The 20,821-nt window shown below is 47.4% G+C and overlaps 1 protein-coding gene across 1 annotated transcript in view; it reads left to right on the top strand.

The window, feature by feature from the left end:
* The window catches only part of BDKRB1 (bradykinin receptor B1), a 62,788-nt gene extending 51,497 nt beyond the window's left edge, over positions 1 to 11,291 (top strand). Inside the window, 1 exon segment of the mRNA XM_067726439.1 lies at positions 1,976 to 11,291. Coding sequence (XP_067582540.1) covers positions 1,986 to 3,044 — 1,059 coding nt within the window. The 5' untranslated portion in view covers positions 1,976 to 1,985 and the 3' untranslated portion in view covers positions 3,045 to 11,291.
* Positions 11,292 to 20,821: the final 9,530 nt, after the last annotated feature.

Here is a 20,821-nt window from a genome sequence, read left to right as displayed (position 1 = left end):
TTTTGCTCATTGTTGCCAGAAGGACTCATTGCAAAATTGAAAAGTATTGCCAAATAACAAAATAAATACTTCATTGTGGATTTATGCCCTGAAATCAATGACAGAAGAAGAGTGTCCTTTCTCCTCCATATGCTCTGGGTCAGAACCCTGTAAGCCATGGATATGTCATAGCCTCCTAACCCTTCATTTCCCGTGTCCTCTGCTGACCTGTCAACTGGCAGCCCAGCAGCTGATTCTCTTCTCTGCCTGCACTCTCCCTTGGTGATTTCATCCAGTCCTGTGGCTTTAAATACCAAATACCATCCATGTGATTACAACTCCCAATGATGTATCACTGTCTCAGACGTGGTCTCTCAACACCAGTGCTGTGTAGCCAACTGCCCCAGTATCCCCACCTGATGTCCGACAGACGGCTCAGCCTTCACATGTCCAGATGTGAACCCCCCATCTTCCCCGCCAAGAAACCTGCTCTATCGTCACTCTGTCGTCTCCAGTTCAGTTGACTGCAGCTTCCTATTTCCGGGGGCTCAGGCCAAACATCTAAGCTTCACGCAATTCCCCTTTTGTCATAACCCATATCTGACTGGAAATCATGGTGATTCTACCTTCAGACCATACCTAGAGCCTGATCGCATCTCACCGCTTCCATGGCTGCCCCTCCCCGGCTAACAGGTTTATTCAGTATACTTATTGCCATCGCCTCTCTCCTCCCATAAGGCTAGAAGCACCTTGAGGGCAGGGGGTGTTGCTCGTTTGATTCACGGCTATGTCCCAAACACCTAGAACAGTGCCTAGCACATGGTGTGCTCAGTACATACTTGTCCAGTGGATGAATGAATGGAGGGACCCGTGGATTTTACCCAATGTGAATAGCACAGTGTGTGGGTTGCAGTGTCACAGCGAGAAGGTCATCACGTCCTCCGCAGATGAGGAAAGTCGGGCTCAGAGACACAAAGTGATTGCCTAAGACTGCAGAGCCGAATAGGTTTTCCCGAGATCAGCTCTCTTAGGCAATATCTTGTGTTGGATGCTATGAGTTTCGCCCAGTTGAAGGGAAGGACTGTTAGGCATCACTAAGGATAACGATGATGATAACAGTAGCTAACGGGTAGCAAGTGCCTACAAAGAGCCAGGAACCCTTTGAAGCACTTTGCATATATTAACTCATCCAGGTGGGAGGAGGGATTTTAGGTGTGGAGTGCCAGAAACCCCCCACCTTCTACTACTGCCCTCACCTCCTCCACCTGACTGGTCCCCGTCCCAGTGGATCAGCATCCCTGAGGGCCGGGCCTCTTCCTTGCTTCATTCCATCTTCGGTCATCGACCACTGTCTCCATGTCTGCCTCCCTCTAGATGGTGAGCACCTCCAGGGGGCTGGGCCCCGTTCCCCGGATCTCCAGCACCTGGCAAAGTACTGGCGCAAAGTAGGTGCTCCTTCAATCAAACACGAGCACCTACTTTGTGTCAGTACTTTGTGTAACGAAACACTGCTGATAATAATGGTATGGTTGTAAGTAAGACTCGTCCTCCCTTTCCACTGAGCGCTTCCTCTAAGCCAGGCGACCAGGCCAAGCTCTCCACAGATACACTCGCCAGTCCTTGCCACAATCCCACAAGAGGGATACAATTAGGTCCAATGTTCAAAAAGGACAATAAAAGTCAGTTGGTGTAAGTGGCCCACAACAAGTAGTTACGTCAAGATTTGAACTCGGGTTTCAAAAGCCTTGGTCCTTTCCTTTATACCCGGGGTCAGCATACTTTTCCTCTAAGGGAATAGGGGGTAAGTATTTGCAGTTTTGCAGGCCAAAGGGCCACTGTTGCAACCACTCAACTCTGCTGTTGTAACACAAAAGGTAAATGAATGGATGCGGCTGTGTGCCAATAAAACTTTATTTTCCAAAACTGGGGACACACTGGCTGGGCTGCGGGCTAGAATGGCCGCCTCCCGTGTGATGCTCTGTGATGTTCATTGCAGGTCACCGTGGATGGCCTCCCGGACCCTCCTGGAGTTCCAGTCCTCCAACCAGAGCCAGCTCCCGCCTCCAAATGCCACGTCCTGCGACAGCGCTCAGGAAGCCTGGGACCTGCTGCATAGAGTCTTACCCACATTTATCATCACCATCTGCTTCTGTGGGCTGCTGGGAAACCTCTTTGTGCTGTCCGTCTTTCTCCTGGCCCGACGGCGTCTGAACGCGGCAGAAATCTACCTGGCCAACCTGGCGGCTTCCGACCTGGTGTTCATCTTGGGCTTGCCCTTCTGGGCAGAGAACATCTGGAAGGAATTCAACTGGCCTTTTGGAGCCCTCCTCTGCCGCGTGGTCAACGGTGTCATCAAGGCCAATCTCTTCATCAGCATCTTCCTGGTAGTGGCCATCAGCCAGGACCGCTACCGCGTGCTGGTGCACCCCATGGCCAGCTGGAGGCGGCGGCGACAGCGGTGGGCTCAGGCCACCTGCGTGCTCATCTGGGCCATGGGGGGCCTCCTAAGTATCCCCACGTTCCTGCTGCGCTCCGTCAAAGCTGTCCCGGAACTGAACATCTCCGCCTGTGTGTTGCTGTACCCCAGCGAGGCCTGGCCCTTTGCAAGGATGGTGGAGTTAAACGTGCTGGGGTTCCTTCTCCCACTGGTTGCAATTGTCTTCTTCAACTGTCACATCCTGGCAGCCCTGCGAGGGCGGGGGGAGGTCAGAAAGACAAGGCACGGGGGGCCCACGGATGGCAAGACCACGGCCCTGATCCTCTTGCTTGTGGCTGCCTTCCTGCTCTGCTGGACCCCTTACCACTTCTTTGCCTTCCTGGAATTCCTGTTCGAGGTGCGGGCTGTCAGAGGCTGCTTCTGGGAGAATTTCACCGACCTGGGCCTGCAATGGGCCAACTTCTTTGCTTTCATGAACAGCTGCCTGAATCCAGTGATTTATGTCTTTTTGGGCCGGCTTTTCAGGACCAAGGTCTGGGAACTTTATAAACGATGCATCCCTAGATGACTGACTCCAATATCCACGTCCCATAGAAAAGAAATCCTTCAACTTTTCTGGCGGAATTAAAACTGCGGGGAGGGACTTCCCTGGTGGCACAGTGGTTTAGAATCCGCCTGCCAATGCAGGGGACACGGGTTCGAGCCCTGGTCCGGGAAGATCCCACATGCCGCGGAGCAACTAAGCCTGTGCGCCACAACTACTGAGCCTGCGCTCTGGAGCCGGAGAGCCACAACTACTGAAGCCCACGCACCTAGAGCCCGTGCTCTGCAACAAGAGAAACCACTGCAATGAGAAGCCCGCGCACTGCAACGAAGAGTGGCCCCCGCTCGCCGCAACTAGAGAAAGCCTGCGCGCAGCAACGAAGACTCAACGCAACCAAAAATAAATAAATAAAATAAATAAATTTATTTTAAAAAGTAAGCATCAGGGAGCCAAGAAGTGTGACTTCCTCATCAACTATTACTGACGTAATAAATACTACTGTAATAAGCTGAATGATGGTCCCCCAAGATCACCAGGACCTAGTCCCTGGAACCTGTAAATGTGTATAGGGTAATGGGGACTTTGCAGATGTAATTAAGCAAAGGATCTTGAGATGGAAAATTATCCTGGGTTATCTGGGTGACCCAATGTCATCACAAGGGTCTTTATAAAAAGAGGAGGCAGAAGTGTCAGACACAGAGAAGGCTGGAGGGATACAATGAAGGGGCCACAGGCCAAGAATTGCAGGTCCCCTGTCGAGACGTGAAATGGCAAAGAAATGGATCCTCCCTGGAGCCTCCTTCTGGAACCAGCCCTGCTGACATCTTGATTTCAGCCCAGTGATGCCTGGTCTCCAGAACCAGAAGATAATAAATCTGTGTTGTTTTTAAGTCACCAAGTTTATGGTTAATTTGTCACAGCGGCAGGAAACAAGTTTCCAGTAAGCATCTCTTGTTACATTTCCACTTGCCTGTCCATCCAAAATGTTCTAAGTTAACTGCTAGGACTAGAGAGATGACCTAGCTAGAGAGCCTATCCACAAGGAGCTTGCGTAGATCGAAATAATTATAGTATAAAAAAAAAGTAAATGAGAAATCGCATGCGTGTGACACAGACCCAGTACCTGCAGCATTCAGAGGGAAAGGGGATGATCTCCTTCTAGGGTTATCAAAAAAGAGGCTGTGGACTCTACTCGGAAGATGGCGGAAGAGTAAGACGCGGAGATCACCTTCCTCCCCACACATACATGAGAAATACATCTACACGTGGAATAACTCCTACAGAACACCTACTGAATGCAGGCAGAAGACCTCAGACCTCCCGAAAGGTAAGAAACTCCCCCACGTACCTGGGTACGGCCAAAGAAAAAAGAATAAACAGAGACAAAAGGATAGGGATGGGACCTGCACCAGTGGGAGGGAGCTGTGAAAGAGGAAAGGTATCCACACACCAGGAAGCCCCTTCGCAGGCGGAGACTGTGGGTGGCGGGGGCGGGGGGGAGCTTTGGAGCCGTGGAGGAGAGCACAGCCACAGGGGTGCGGAGGGCGAAGCGGAGAGATTCCCGCACAGAGGATCAGGGCCGATCGGCACTCACCAGCCCGAAAGGCTTGTCTGCTCACCCGCCGGGGCGGGCGGGGCTGGGAGCTGAGGCTCGGGCTTTGGTCGGAGTGCCGGGAGAGGACTGGGGTTGGCGACGTGAACACAGCCTGCAGGGGGTTAATGCGCCACGGCTGGCCGGGAGGAAGTCCGGGAAAAGGTCTGGACCTGCCAAAGAGGCAAGAGACTTTTTCTTGCCTCTTTGTTTCCTGGTGCGCGAGGAGAGGGGATTAAGAGCGCTGCTTAAATGAGCTCCAGAGATGGGCGCGAGCCGCAGCTAACAGCGCGGACCCCAGAGACGGGCATAAGACGCTAAGGCTGCTGCTGCCGCCGCCACCAAGAAGCCTGTGTGCGACCACAGGTCAGTCTCCACACCTCCCCTCCCGGAGCCTGTGCAGCCCGCCACTGCCAGGGTCCCAGGATCCAGGGACAACTTGCCCGGGAGAACGCATGGCGCGCCTCAGGCTGGTGCAACGTCATGATGGCCTCTGTCGCCGCAGGTCCACCCCGCACTCCGTACCCCTCCCTCTCCCCGGCCTGAGTGATCCAGAGCCCCCGAAGCAGCTACTCCTTTAACCCCGTCCTGTCTGAGCGAAGAACAGACGCCCTCAGGCGACCTACACGCAGAGGCGGGGCCAAATCCAAAGCTGAACCCTGGGAGCTGTGAGAACAAAGAAGAGAAAGGGAAATCTCTCCCAGCAGCCTCAGGAGCAGCGGATTAAATCTCCACAATCAACTTGATGTCCCTGCATCTGTGGAATACCTGAATAGACAACGAATCATCCCAAACTGAGGAGGTGGATTTTGAGAACAAGATATATTATTTGTTCCCCTTTTCCTCGTTTTGTGAGTGTGTATGTGTATGCTTCTGTGTGAGATTTTGTCTGTATAGCTTTGCTTTCACCATTTGTCCTAGGGTTCTATCCATCTGTTTTTGTTTTTTACTTAAAAAAATTTTTTTTCTTAATAATTATTATTTTATTTTAATAACTTTATTTTATTTTACCTTATTTTATTTTATCCTCTTTCTTTCTTTCTTTCTTTCTACTTTTTCTCCCTTTTATTCTGAGCCATGTGGACGAAAGGCTCTTGGTGCTGCAGCCAGGAGTCAGTGCTGTACCTCTGAGGTGGGAGAGCCAACTTCAGGACACTGGTCCACAAGAGACCTCCCAGCTCCACATAATATCAAATGGCGAAAATCTCCCAGAGATCTCCATCTCAACACCAACACCCAGCTTCACTCAACGACCAGCAAGCTACAGTGCTGGACACCCTATGCCAAACAACTAGCAAAACAGGAACACAACCCCACCCATTCGCAGAGAGGCTGCCTAAAATCATAATAAGTCCACAGACACCCCAAAACACACCACCAGACGTGGACCTGCCCACCAGAAAGACAAGATCCAGCCTCATCCACCAGAACACAGGCACTAGTCCCCTCCACCAGGAAGCCTACACAACCCACTGAACCAACCTTAGCCCCTGGGGACAGACACCAAAAACAACAGGAACTACAAACCTGCAGCCTGTGAAAAGAAGACCCCAAACACAGTAGGTTAAGCAAAATGAGAATACAGAGAAATGCACAGCAGATGAAGGAGCAAGATAAAAACCCACCAGAGCTAACAAATGAAGAGGAAATAGGCAGTCTACTTGAAAAAGAATTCAGAATAATGATAGTAAAGATGATCCAAAATCTTGGAAATAGAATGGAGAAAATGCAAGAAACGTTTAACAAGGACCTAGAAGAACTAAAGATGAAACAAGCAACGATGAACAACACAATAAATGAAATTTAAAATACTCTAGATGGGATCAAAAGCAGAATAACTGAGGCAGAAGAACGGATAAGTGACCTGGAAGATAAAGTAGTCGAAATAACTACTGCAGAGCAGAATAAAGAAAAAAGAATGAAAAGAAATAAGGACAATCTCAGAGACCTCTGGCACAACATTAAACGCACCAACATTCGAATTATAGGGGTTCCGGAAGAAGAAGAGAAAAAGAAAGGGACTGAGAAAATATTGGAAGAGATTATAGTTGAAAACTTCCCTAATATGGGAAAGGAAATAGTTAATCAAGTCCAGGAAGCACAGAGAGTCCCATACAGGACAAATCCAAGGAGAAATACGCCAAGACACATATTAATCAAACTGTCAAAAATTAAATACAAAGAAAACATATTAAAAGCAGCAAGGGAAAAACAACAAATAACACACAAGGGAATCCCCATAGGGTTAACAGCTGATCTTTCAGCAGAAACTCTGCAAGCCAGAAGGGACTGGCAGGACATATTTAAAGTGATGAAGGAGAAAAGCCTACAACCAAGATTACTCTACCCAGCAAGGATCTCATTCAGATTTGATGGAGAAATTAAAACCTTTACAGACAAGCAAAAGCGGAGGAAGTTCAGCACCACCAAACCAGCTTTACAACAAATGCTAAAGGATCTTCTCTAGGCAAGAAACACAAGAGAAGGAAAAGACCTACAATAACAAACCCAAAAAAATTAAAAAAATGGGAAAAGGAACATACATAATGGTAATTACCTTAAATGTAAATGGATTAAATGCTCCCACCAAAAGACACAGATTGGCTGAATGGATACAGAAACAAGACCCATATATCTGCTGTCTACAAGAGACCCACTTCAGACCTAGAGACACATACAGACTGAAAGTAAGGGGATGGAAAAAGATATTCCATGCAAATGGAAACCAAAAGAAAGCTGGAGTAGCAATTCTCATATCAGACAAAAGAGACTTTAAAATAAAGACTACTACAAGAGACAAAGAAGGAAACTACATAATGATCAAGGGATCGATCCAAGAAGAAGATATAACAATTGTAAATATTTATGCACCCAACATAGGAGCACCTCAATGCATAAGGCAAATACTAACAGCCATAAAAGGGGAAATCGACAGCAACACAATCATAGTAGAGGACTTTAACACCCCACTTTCACCAATGGACAGGTCATCCAAAATGAAAATAAATAAGGAAACACAAGCTTTAAATGATACATTAAACAAGATGGACTTAATTGATATTTATAGGACATTCCATCCAAAAACAACAGAATACACATTTTTCTCAAGCACTCATGGAACATTCTCCAGGATAGATCATAACTTGGGTCACAAATCAAGCTTTGGTAAATTTAAGAAAATTGGAATTGTATCAAGTATCTTTTCCGACCACAATGCTATGAGACTAGATATCAATTACAGGAAAAGATCTGTAAAAAATACAAACACATGGAGGCTAAACAATACACTACTTAATAACGAAGTGATCACTGAAGAAATCAAAGAGGAAATCAAAAAATACCCAGAAAAAAATGACAATGGAGACACGACGACCCAAAACCTATGGGATGCAGCAAAAGCAGTTCTAAGAGGGAAGTTTATAGCAACACAACCCTACCTTAAGGAACAGGAAACATCTTGAATAAACAACCTAACCTTGCACCTAAAGCAATTAGAGAGAGAAGAACAAAAGAACCCCAAAGTTAGCAGAAGGAAAGAAATCATAAAGATCAGATCAGAAATAAATGAAAAAGAAATGAAGGAAATGATAACAAAGATCAATAAAACTAAAAGCTGGTTCTTTGAGAAGATAAACAAAATTGATAAACCATTAGCCAGACTCATCAAGAAAAGAAGGGAGGGGCTTCCCTGGTGGCGCAGTGGTTGATAGTCCGCCTGCCGATGTAGGGGACACGGATTCGTGCCCCGGTCCGGGAGTATCCCACATGCCGCAGAGCGGCTGAGCCCGTGAGCTATGGCCGCTGAGCCTGCATGTCCGGAGCCTGTGCTCTGCAACTGGAGAGGCCACAACAGTGAGAGGCCCGCATACCACAACAACAACAACAAAAAAAGGGAGATGACTCAAATCAGTAGAATTAGAAATGAAAAAGGAGAAGTAACAACTGACACTGCAGAAATACAAAGGATCATGAGAGATTACTACAAGCAACTCTATGCCAATAAAATGGACAACCTGAAAGAAATGGACAAATTCTTAGAAATGCACAACCTGCCAAGACTGAATCAGGAAGAAATAGAAAATATGAACAGACCAATCACAAGCACTGAAATTGACACTGTGATTAAAAATCTTCCAACAAACCAAAGGCCAGGACCAGATGGCTTCACAGGCGAATTCTTTCAAACATTTACAGAAGAACTAACACCTATCCTTCTCAAACTCTTCCAAAATATAGCAGAGGGAGGAACACTCCCAAACTCATTCTATGAGGCCACCATCACCCTGATACCAAAACCAGACAAGAATGTCACAAAGAAAGAAACCTACAGGCCAATATCACTGATGAACATAGATGCAAAAATCCTCAACAAAATACTAGCAAACAGAATCCAACAGCACATTAAAAGGATCATACACCGTGATTAAGTGGGGTTTATTCCAGGAATGCAAGGATTCTTCAATATACGCAAATCAATCAACGTGATACACCATATTAACAAATTGAAGGAGAAAAACTATATGATCATTTCAATAGATGCAGAGAAAGCTTTTGACAAAATTCAACACCCATTCATGATGAAAGCCCTGCAGAAAGTAGGCATAGAGGTAACTTTCCTCAACATAATAAAGGCCATATATGACAAAACCACAGCCAACATCATCCTCAATGGTGAAAAACTGAAAGCATTTCCACTAAGATCAGGAAGAAGACAAGGTTGCCCACTCTCACCACTCTTATTCAATATAGTTTTGGAAGTTTTAGCCACAGCAATCAGAGAAGAAAAGGAAATAAAAGGAATCCAAATCAGAAAAGAAGAAGTAAAGCTGTCCCTGTTTGCAGATGACATGATACTATACATAGAGAATCCTAAAGATGCTACCAGAAAACTACTAGAGCTAATCAATGAATTTGGTAAAGTAGCAGGATACAAAATTAATGCACAGAAATCTCTGGCATTCCTATACACTAATGATGAAAAATCTGAAAGTGAAATCAAGAAAACACTCCCATTTACCATTGCAACAAAAAGAATAAAATATCTAGGAATAAACCTACCTAAGGAGACAAAAGACCTGTATGCAGAAAATTATAAGACACTGATGAAAGAAATTAAAGATGATACAAATAGATGGAGAGATATACCATGTTCTTGGATTGGAAGATTCAACATTGTGAAAATGACTCTACTACCCAAAGCAATCTACAGATTCAATGCAATCCCTATCAAACTACCACTGGCATTTTTCACAGAACTAGAACAAAAAATTTCACAATTGGTATGGAAACACAAAAGACCCCGAATAGCCAAAGCAATCTTGAGAACGAAAAACAGAGCTGGAGGAATCAGGCTCCCTGACTTCAGACTATACTACAAAGCTACAGTAATCAAGACAGTATGGTACTGGCACAAAAACAGAAATATAGATCAATGGAACAGGATAGAAAACCCAGAGATAAACCCACGCACATATGGTCAGCTTATCTTTGATAAAGGAAGCAAGAATGTACAGTGAAGAAAGGACAGCCTCTTCAATAATTGGTGCTGAGAAAACTAGACAGGTACATGTAAAAGTAGGAGATTAGATCACTCCCTAACACCATACACAAAAATAAGCTCAAAATGGATTAAAGACCTAAATGTAAGGCCAGAAACTATCAAACTCTTAGAGGAAAACATAGGCAGAACACTCTATGACATAAATCACAGCAAGATCCTTTTTGACCCACCTCCTAGAAAAATGGAAATAAAAACAAAAATAAACAAATGGGACCTAAAGAAACTGCAAAGCTTTTGCACAACAAAGGAAACCATAAACAAGACCAAAAGACAACCCTCAGAATGGGAGAAAATATTTGCAAATGAAGCAACTGACAAAGGATTAATTTCCAAAATTTACAAGCAGCTCATGCAGCTCAATAACAAAAAAAACAAACAACCCAATCCAAAAATGGGCAGAAGACCTAAATAGACATTTCTCCAAAGAAGATATACAGATTGCCAACAGACACATGAAAGAATGGTCAACATCATTAATCATTAGGGAAATGCAAATCAAAACTACAATGAGATATCATGTCACCCCAGTCAGAATGGCCATCATCAAAAAATCTAGAAACAATAAATGCTGGAGAGGGTGTGGAGAAAAGGGAACACTCTTGCACTGCTGGTGGGAATGTGAATTGGTACAGCCACTATGGAGAACAGTATGGAGGTTCCTTAAAAAACTACAAATAGAACTACCATATGACCCAGCAATCCCACTACTGGGCATATACCCTGAGAAAACCATAATTCAAAAAGAGTCATGTACCAAAATGTTCATTGCAGCTCTATTTACAATAGCCAGGACATGGAAACAACCTAAGTGCCCATCATCGGATGAATGGATAAAGAAGATGTGGCACATATATACAACGGAATATTACTCAGCCATAAAAAGAAACGAAATTGAGCTATTTGTAATGAGGTGGATGGACCTAGAGTGTGTCATACAGAGTGAAATAAGTCAGAAAGAGAAAGACAAATACCGTATGCTAACACATATATATGGAATTTAAGAAAAAAAATGTCATGAAGAACCTAGGGGTAAGACAGGAATAAAGACACAGACCTACTAGAGAATGGACTTGAGGATATGGGGAGGGGGAAGGGTAAGCTGTGACAAAGTGAGAGAGAGGCATGGACGTATATACACTACCAAATGTAAAATAGATAGCTAGTGGGAAGCAGCCGCATGGCACAGGGAGATCAGCTCAGTGGTTTGTGACCACCTAGAGGGGTGGGATAGGGAGGGTGGGAGGGAGGGAGATGCAAGAGGGAGGAGATATGGGAACATATGTATATGTATAACTGATTCACTTTGTTATAAAGCAGAAACTAACACACCATTGTAAAGCAATTATACCCCAATAAAGATGTAAATAAAAAAGAGGCTGTGAAGGGAGTGAACTGTGAGCTGAGTTTGACAGGGGTTAGAATCTGGTACATGGAGAGAGGGAGGAAGGGCTGGTAGAGGCAGAACCGCATACACAGGTAGAAAGCGTAGGCTGCAGGTGAAAGGATATCTACTGAACACTTAATGCTTCAGTATCTTTCTTGCTGCGAGGGTCCCAGCAGTGAACCTGAGCAAGTCTGTCTTCCAGGAGGCCGTGGCAACAGGGACGATAATTAGGACAGTGTCACAGAGTAGGGTGATCCAGTGTCAGGTGAGAGCAGGTGCTCTGGGAGCAGAGAGAAGGGGTGTCCAGCCTGGGGTGCTGGGAGGGGACGGCTCGAGAGGGTTTCCCAGAGGAAGAGACATAGAAGCTGAGTCCCAAAGGACAAGCAAAATGGGGGAAAGGAGTGTTCCAGAGAAAAGAAACTAATCAGATCCGGAGACAGGATGGTTCATAGGTTAAGGAGGAGGATGAAGGAAGGAAGGAAGGATGAGGCAGCCCTGGAAGGATTCGAGGTTTGAGGAGGATGCAGGTGTTGAGAGGATACATGATGGTCAAGGGCAGGGAGGGAAGCCTGAAGGTCTTCCAGCGGCTTTGAGGGCCCGGCTGGAGCCAGGAGGCATGCATTTCTTATGTGAATTACTCTAGCCAAGCTCAGTGGGCCCAAGAACGGTAGACAGTGGATTGCTCCAGAGTTGGCGATTTGCCAGATGGGCAGCCAACGTTCAAGGGTGTTGGGGATTCTGGTTATACTATGGGAAGTGGCTCAATTGGGGAAGAAAATGAACATAGGAGATGAGGGAAGCGGAGTACTGTTGATATGGTGAAAGAACAGGCGTAGCAGGCGTACCTAGATGAGAGGGCAAGAAAAATAGGAGGCTGTGGCCACAAGTAAGAATGTTTGCACAGAACCTTCCAAAGGTGGGGCCATCCCAGGAGATGACAAGGACCAAGGACAGCCATGGCAATGCACGGTTGGAATAGAAGGACAAGACAGTCAAAGACTAGCGAGGTGAGGGATGGGTTATCAGGCAGGCAAGATGATGGAAGGACCTGGGGAGGAGAGGCCAGTAGGCCAGGTGCCAAGGCCAGTCTCCACGGAACAGTGCGGGACGGGGGAGGATCCGCCTCTCCTGCTGCACGGGAAGGACTTGTCCTTATGCGATAGCAGCAAAGACCCAGATTCATTCAAGAAATGGAAAGGACGCCGGTGTTGCTGGAGCCTGGTGATGGAGAAGCTGGCGGGGCTGGGCCACCAGGCCCTCATAAGCTATCAGGGACAACACTTTGATCAGTGCCCCAGCCCCTGTAGGTTTCCTGGAGAGCAGAGAGAGGCTCAGGTGGCCTGGATTTAGGTCAACAAGCAGGATCCCGCCTCCACACGTATCTACTCTGGACCACACGGGGTTTAACAAATAGTTAAATTCCATACTAAAAATCCATCTTCGGGGCTTCCCTTGAACACTTGGAAGCTCTGGCAATGCTGAATCTGCGCTCATTCCTTCATCTGATATTTATTGAGCATCTGCTTTTGCCAGGCACTTAAGTAAAGAATTTAAGCAGGACACAAGACAGAGGAGCATCCCTGGTCCTCTTGGAGCTGACCTCCTGGGGCTTCCCCAGGGAGCCGAGGAGCAGCGCCCCTGCTGACAGATCAGCCTCTTCCCCGGGGGCGGAGGCTGCACTCACTGGGCTTGCTTGCCTCCAGCGCAGTGCAATTTCTGAGCCCCTGCACAGGAATCCAGTGAGCAAAGCCCCATAGCAAAGTGGCCAGAATAGGCAGAAGCATCCGGCAAGAAGAGAGAGTTGGAAAGAGAAAATAACATCGTCTCTTGCGCAGTGACCCCAATATGCCCTCTTTCCTTCCTTCTCAGCCCCTGCTTTAAAGCTGTAGCTTACAACAATCCTTACAGGGCTTGCACGTTCTAGAAGAGTGTGCTGGCCTGAGAAATCAGAACATTGCTCGTCGGCCTGAAGTTCAACAGTAGACTGTCAACACGGGCTCTGATAAGCAAACACCTGACTTATGGAATGCCCGTCACGTTTACCAAAGCACAGTGCACGGTTCTACAGCAGGACAGAAATTGGCAAACCCCACAGTTAGGATTCTGTTCTTCTACTGGGAAGGTCAATTATTCATTTGCAGATGAGGAAATTCCTGCCTTGGTTAAGAGGATCAATGCTGAGGGAGACATTAATATTTTTGAGTTCCCATGAGTGGACGTGCCTGCCTGGAATATTTCACACCTGGGTCCAGGCCCAGACCTCACCTTGTAGGGCTAACGAACACCTGGCATGGCGGGTTAGCAAAGGGTCTCCTAGCATCGCCAGCTCCAGCGCCCCAGCTCCCACTCTCTCTGTCTCTGTCTCTCTCTCTCTCTCTCTCTCTCTCTCTCTCTGAAGGGCCGAGTACAGACATGGAGCTTCTTCTCCAATCCACTTTCAGCTTTGGGCCTGTCATGTGGGTCCACGGCTGCTGGCCTCCCTCCCCTGCCGCATCCACCATCCCATCCATCACGGGCACTGAGAAGCGCTAAGCCCCACTAAATCCCAGCCTGGGGAGACTCCCCGGTGTCACAGGCAGTTTCTTGTTCTCCGGAGGTGAGTCACAAGTTTGATAAAGAGCAGGTGGGAATTTCCCTCCTATGACCTAGAAGAGGCTTTAAATATCATCAATATGAGTGCATGTCAAACTGGTACCATCTGAATAAAAGCTGAACAATTATATCCCGTCAGCTTCCTGGCTGTGACATCGTACCATACTGAGGTAAGACAGTACCACTGAGGGATACTGAGTAAAGAGAACGAGGGAGCTATGAATCTAATAACAAGTTTTAAAAAGAAAATATCATCAAGCTCAGCCCCTCCATTTCACAGACAAGGACACCAAGGCCCGGAGATGGGTGGAGCATTACCCAAGGTTACCCAGTGAGCTGGACTCCTGGGGCAGGGCTCTGTCCAGACCAGGGATGCCCACGAGGCTGGGAGTTCAGAGAAGAGACCTGAGTGCCAGGGACGCCACCATTTGAGTTGCCTTGATGGTGGCAGAGCTCCCTGTGTCTGGGGTTGGATTTAAGGCAATGAGCAAGAGGCCAGGCTTACTTTCCAGGAGTTTCGGGAGACAGAAAAGTATCAGAAGGCCATGCCAGTCAATGGAGGCTCTGAGCAGGGGAGTGTCACATTCAGGCCTGCGTTTCAGAGAGATCACTTCACTAGAACATGGACGATAGCCTGAAGAGCATATCGGTCATCTATCGCTGAAAAAAAACACCCCCAAACTTAATGATTTAAAACAAGCACCTTAGCTCATAGTTCCGTAGTTGACCACTTGGGCTGGGTTCAGCTGGGCGGTTCTTCCGCTGGTCTTGGCTGGGTTCACCCACCCACCTGCGATAAGCGGCCAGTCAGCTAGTGGCTCTGCTTCTGGGGGTCGAGCAGGGGGGAGCAGTAGGCACAGAGCTGACCTTGGATAGAGTTAAAAACCACAGTGAGATAGGCGTAATGATGGTGGGCTGGGAGCACCCCAACCGTGACCTTCCCAAACTCAGATGGAATCAGAGCAGCTAATTCATTCAGTGCTTTGACTACACATACTGAGTGTTCAATCCAGGGCGGGTATTGTGCGAGGCATAGGGGTGCAGAGTAAATAAGACTTTTGGTCCCTTCGGAGAGTTCACAGGATGTGGAAGAGATCAGCCAGTGCAGCCTGTTCAATTTATTGACGGAAAAACTGAGGCCCAGAATGCTTTGCCCGTCCCAAGGTGACACCATCCATGTGGGGTCTGGGATCAGGGCCAGCTCTTCTCCTGCCATGTCTAGTCCTCCAGCCCTGTCAAGTGGCTCCCTGGAAAACACTCCCTGAGATAACCTTGTCTTTCCAATGGAAGTGCCTTTGACCAGTGTTGATGGAGGCAGTGGGAGGGGCAGGAAACCCTTCGTCACTCTTCTGCGCGAGACATGACTGCTGCTCTCCAACAATTCTAGTTCCCTGTCCTTCTGGGAAGTGGGAGGACTGAACTTCCTCACCCTGTTGAAGCTAAGAGTTGCCTTCGCACTTCTTTGGCCAATGTGAGGGCACCCGTGTGTCACTTCTAGGCAGGAGCACTTAAGAGCAGAATTCTTTGTGACCTCCTTTCCTCTGCCATAGCGAACCCTGGGGACTTGTGTCAAGACCGTGGTGTCATTAAGATGTACAGCCCATCAGCCTGGACCCCTGAAGGACTAGAAGAGCAGGGCCCCTGTGTTAAACATGCAGCATGAGTGAGAAATCAACCTTTGTTGCTCTTAAGCTACAGAGTTGGGGGATGTTTTTTACTGCAGCAGAACCTAGCTCATCCTCACTGATTCAGCAGGTTTCAATGAGGAGGGACTGCTCCCTAAACTCTGGGCCTCTTGCCCACCTCTTACGCCTCTCCAAGGAAGAAAAGTGATTTATCTGATTGATCAGTTTCATAAAAAAAGAACTGAGCCTACAGAGTGCAGTTCCCTCCTCCGTACTCACTCTTTGGGAAGTGCTGTCTGCAGACCCCGGGCTTCTCTCAGCCATGAGGTTCTTCCTCAGAGGCGGGAAACTGTCAGCACTCTCTGGGCCTGTGTGGGTAAGTCAGCCTGATCCTGGGATTCAGAACTAAGAAGCCCATTGTTGTCACATGCCTGAGTGACACTGTCCAAGTGAGTTCTTCTCAGTAACAAAGATAACGGGCTTCCCTGGTGGTGCAGTGGTTGAGAGTCCGCCTGCCGGTGCAGGGGACGCGGGTTCGTGCCCCGGTCCGGGAAGATCCCACGTGCTGCGGAGCGGCTGGGCCCGTGAGCCATGGCCGCTGAGTCTGCGTGTCCGGCCATAGCAGTGAGAGGCCTGCATACGGCAAAAAAAAAAAAAAAAAAGATAACGTGGTGGCCCCATCTGCTGAGCCCTGTTGCCTCCTTTAGTTCAGAACTGAGGCAGGAAGACAGGAGTGTCCTCAAACCCCAGCTCCTACTACCTTGCCCATCCCTTACTCCACGGGACTCAAGTTCCAAACATCTTGCATAAAAACATGAAAGCCTGTTGGTGAGATGCAAATCTGATTCTTGAGTTTTCACAAAATACCTTAGCAAGGTTGATGCAGGGTTCTTGGCCCTGAGGACATTTGGGCCCAGATAGCTCTCTGTTGTGCGGGCTGGCCTGGGCGTTGTAGGAAGTTCAGCAGCATCTCAGGACTCTACCCACTAGACGCCAGGAGCATCCGCCCTCCCCCAGTGTGACGACCAAAATGTCTCCAGATACGACCGAATGTCCTCTGGGAGCAAATCATCCCCCATGCCCAGCTGAGAACCACATTTTGGCTGATCTGATCCAGTTACTCAACAAAGACCTCTAGGAAAGGCTAGTGATCTGGGGGGACTTCCTGGAGGTGGTAGAATTTCAGCCCTTGAAGGATTGAACTTAACAAAGGGAAGGGGAGAAGCCATTGCGCTAGGAAAGTGTGAGCAAAGGGAGGCTTGGAGGCCGGCACGCTTGGAGATGGGGCGGTGGGGAGTGGGGACTCTGCACAAACAACAGTTGGAATGATTAAATAGCCAAACACAGAGAATCACTCAGCATTGTACATGCAATAAATGTTTGCTAATATCAGCAGAAGCTCTCCTCCAGTCCAAACAGTGACATCGTTTATAGCAACTAGCCGTCATTGATTCTGGCATCATTCCCAGTGTTTAACAATAAATACCCCTCACCTTCGCCCTGTGGCTTCTTCCAATGTTATTTTCCCCACATGATACTATAGCCAACCTTGTGATGGGGGTGGAGGGGCGGGTAAGACTGGGAAAGAGGGAGCAAAGGGAAGAATGTGATTCAGTCATAATGAGCAAAACATCACATTTTAAGGAAAGACAGGGTCCAGCAGACCTGGCCGAGAGGGAGGCCACTGAGATGAGCATGGAGGTGCATGGGTCATCCTGTCTTTATTTAAAATGTCACTCTTTTGTTCATCATGGGTGTTTGGCATTCATTTTGAGTTTTGAAAAGCATTGCATTGAATTATTATCTTGACTACTGCTGTGCTCCTGTACTCACCCCGCCTTCCTTAAACTTTGTGCCCAAGGCGAGGGCCTCAGCCGCCACACCCTAGCCCCAGCCTTGAGTGGCAGGATTCAGGGCTGGGGCTGCATTCCCAGTAGAGGAATGAATTAGCAGAGAAGCTTAAATAGGCTTCTGTTTCAGACTCACCTTTACATACCGCCTGCTGGGAAAACACAACAGAAATCTTTATCTGGTGCTTCCATGGTGGTGCAGAGAGTCCGCCTGCCGATGCAGGGGACGCAGGTTCGTGCCCTGGTCCGGGAAGATCCCACATGCCGCGGAGCGGCTGGGCCCGTGAGCCATGGCCGCTGAGCCTACGAGTCCGGAGCCTGCGCTCCGCAACGGGAGAGGCCACAGCAGTGAGAGGCCCGCGTACCGCAAAAAAAAAAAAAAAAAAAAAAATCTTTATCTGAATATAAAGCACATTTCTGTTGTCTCAGGTCCCAAATATTCCCTTATCAACCTGTTGTGAAAATTACACCAGGGCAACTTTCACAAGCCTCGGGGATTGAGAGGGGGCTGGCTGTGCTTTACCGCTCAAACCAGTATTTACAGGGAGAAATTAATTGTGAAATCAAATGACATTTTCATTTTAAATTTAAGCTATTTCCTCGACCAAGAGGACGCTGCCACAGACTAGCCTTGCGAAAGAGTAGGGATAGGATTTTTCCGAAACCTTCCCACCGTGTGCGGGGTCAGAATTTGCGCAGGCTCAGACGGGCTGCAGAGGCTTTGTAGGGGGTAAATGCTGGAAACCAAAGTCCCACTCAGGAGGGGAGCGGGCGCCTCCTGCTGGCCTCGAAGGAAGAGTGCTCTTCCCCAGAAATGTTTCTGCACAAAATTTCAAAGCAGGTCCTTGAATGGGTTACAACAGATAGGTTACAAAGCTTAACAAAACATGGAAACGTGGAAAGGCAACAATTGCTCTTGAGCCCTGTTGGTGGGTACGTCAGTAGGTACAACTTCTATAAGAGGGCAGTTGGTAAGAGCCACTCCAATTTTAAATGGGTGTCACATATCATTGATTCAGTGTTTCCCCTTGTAGTGATCCATCCAACAGATAAACTGAGACAGGCTGATCTTGGGTGGCCTCGGCCAGCAGCGGCTTGAAGCAGGGTTTCAGTTCCCAGCCAGTGCTTGAGGTCGGGTCGCGGCAGTGAGAGCACCGAATCCTAGCCACTAGACCAGTGGTCAGCGACAAGGCTCTGGCCCTACGGCTTTGCAGAAAAAGAATTCCCACAAAGAAGGAAAGTAGTGAAACAAGTAAATTATTTATTAGGAAAAAAAATGTACAGTACATGTGGATAGACACACAGGCAGGCTCCAAGAGAGAGTCGTGCCCTTGTGGCAGTTTGAATCACTTTTATGGGGCATTTCTTCTGGGTTTCCTTTTGCCAATCATTTTGATTTGCTTAGTTCAAAAAGTCCGTATTTGGTGTATCTCAGTATCTTCCCACGTGTGCGTGTGCATCTCTTAGCTAAGATGGATTCTACTGAAGAGGACTATGGGTAGATTCAGCCACTTAGCATCACTTCCCTTTTGACCTCCAACGAGCCTTTCTGTTCATGTGTAGTTGGGGAGGTCTCCTGACTTTGAGAATGAGGAATATGTGGCCTCTTAACTTCTGTCTGGGCAGGGCCCAGCCTCCTCTCTCAATTGTCCTGTTATTCTTGTCTCGGAGTATAGGTCCACAGGACCAAACTCAAACTGTTTGCCCCGGGGGCCCATCTATCTCCTGCCTCTAGGCTGGAACCTGGGACCCTTTGCTGCAGTGCTGCAGTGCTTGCACCTGGACAAACATCTCCTTGAGCTACAAAATACAAAGAATCTGTAAGAGACTAAAAAATAACTGCGGGTATGCACAGCTGGGGCAAATTCTGGACAAAAGATACAAAAAGACCAAAAAACCCAACTGCCACTTCTGAAGAACTGGGAGCAAAAGTAGGGTACTGCCCCCTGCACTCAACACCACCAAAGGGGTGGGCAACCCACCTAAGCCACCCTCCAGCCTGACCCTTGGACACAACCCTACCCTCACCGCATGTAAGGAATGAGCTTGCCTCTGGTCATGGAGCAAACAAGGGAACCTGTTACTAGTTCTCAGTCCCTCCTGTGACCACATGGGCCCCAATAAACCTTGCCCGAATTTCTTGTCTGGCCTCTTGTCAATTTCTGTTGCTTGGAGAAGGCCAAGAACCCTGATTGGTATCAAAACTACTGAGAAACTGAGGTGGAGCCAAGTTCAGTGATTTGCTCAAGGTCAATCCTTGGGGTAGCGAGTTGGCTGAAACCCCAGCTCAGCAAATAAGACATAAAGACTAAGAAGATAGCTTTCAAAATGAAATCTGGTATGAAGGATTAAGGAGGGTTTTGAAGAAAAGAATATTTTAAAGAAAATGGGGGTGGGGTGAGGGGAAGTAAGTAAAGCTTAAGTTTAAACTGAAATGGAGAAGGAAGGGAGGTATTTAATTGGCCTTAGAAGTGCTTGTTGTAAATGGAAAGAGGATGTCTAACTATAGAGCTATGACATTGATACTGATTTTTAAATAGCATATTTGGGGGGGGCGGTATTGTGCTTAACTTTTACTAAATGTTAAGTGTTTTTTGAGTTGTAGCCTTGAGGTCCATCACTCTAAAAATAAATGGGCCACATCTGGGCTGACAAATGCTCACATTAGGTTTTGGAAGCAATGGTAGTACTTGGCAACGAGCAGTCGTGTTTTCCTTTATACCTCAGTGAAATCTAAATTTAAAAGAATGTTTTGCCCTCTTCTGACAGCCTTAGAAATTCTTACTGTAAGGTTGTGCTAATACTCATTTTTCTCAGCAAACCCAAAACCCCAAAGACTTTGCCTCCAGCACCCTCCTTGACTTTTATTTCCAGATGCTACCCAAGATGTCCCCTTCAACTCAAATTTCCCTGTAACCAGTCAATCCTGAACATCAGGCTAAAAAGGGAAGCGGCTCCCCCAGCTTTCCCAAGCCTGCCCCGGATCTGTGTTTAACGCCAGGGAAGCAGATGTCTGGATGGCAGTGAAAGAGGAGACCAGGTGGTGTCTTCAAAACCAGGAATTCCAATTCTAAAACTGCTCTGAGCAGCTTCTGCTCCTTTCCTCGGCTTCCTAAAATGCCATTCAATTTCCCAGAAGCAAAACAAATTGATTTCCATTTATAAGGAACAAATGGCTGGAATGATTAGCTGTGTCTAAGCTGTTTTATATTAGAGTCTGATGTATTCCCACTGGGTTCTGAGTTCCCCCAAATCGAGG

Source organism: Pseudorca crassidens, chromosome 1, assembly GCF_039906515.1.
Source record: "Pseudorca crassidens isolate mPseCra1 chromosome 1, mPseCra1.hap1, whole genome shotgun sequence".
In the NCBI taxonomy this organism is placed as follows: domain Eukaryota; kingdom Metazoa; phylum Chordata; class Mammalia; order Artiodactyla; family Delphinidae; genus Pseudorca; species Pseudorca crassidens.
This window is presented reverse-complemented; position numbering and strand designations above follow the sequence as displayed.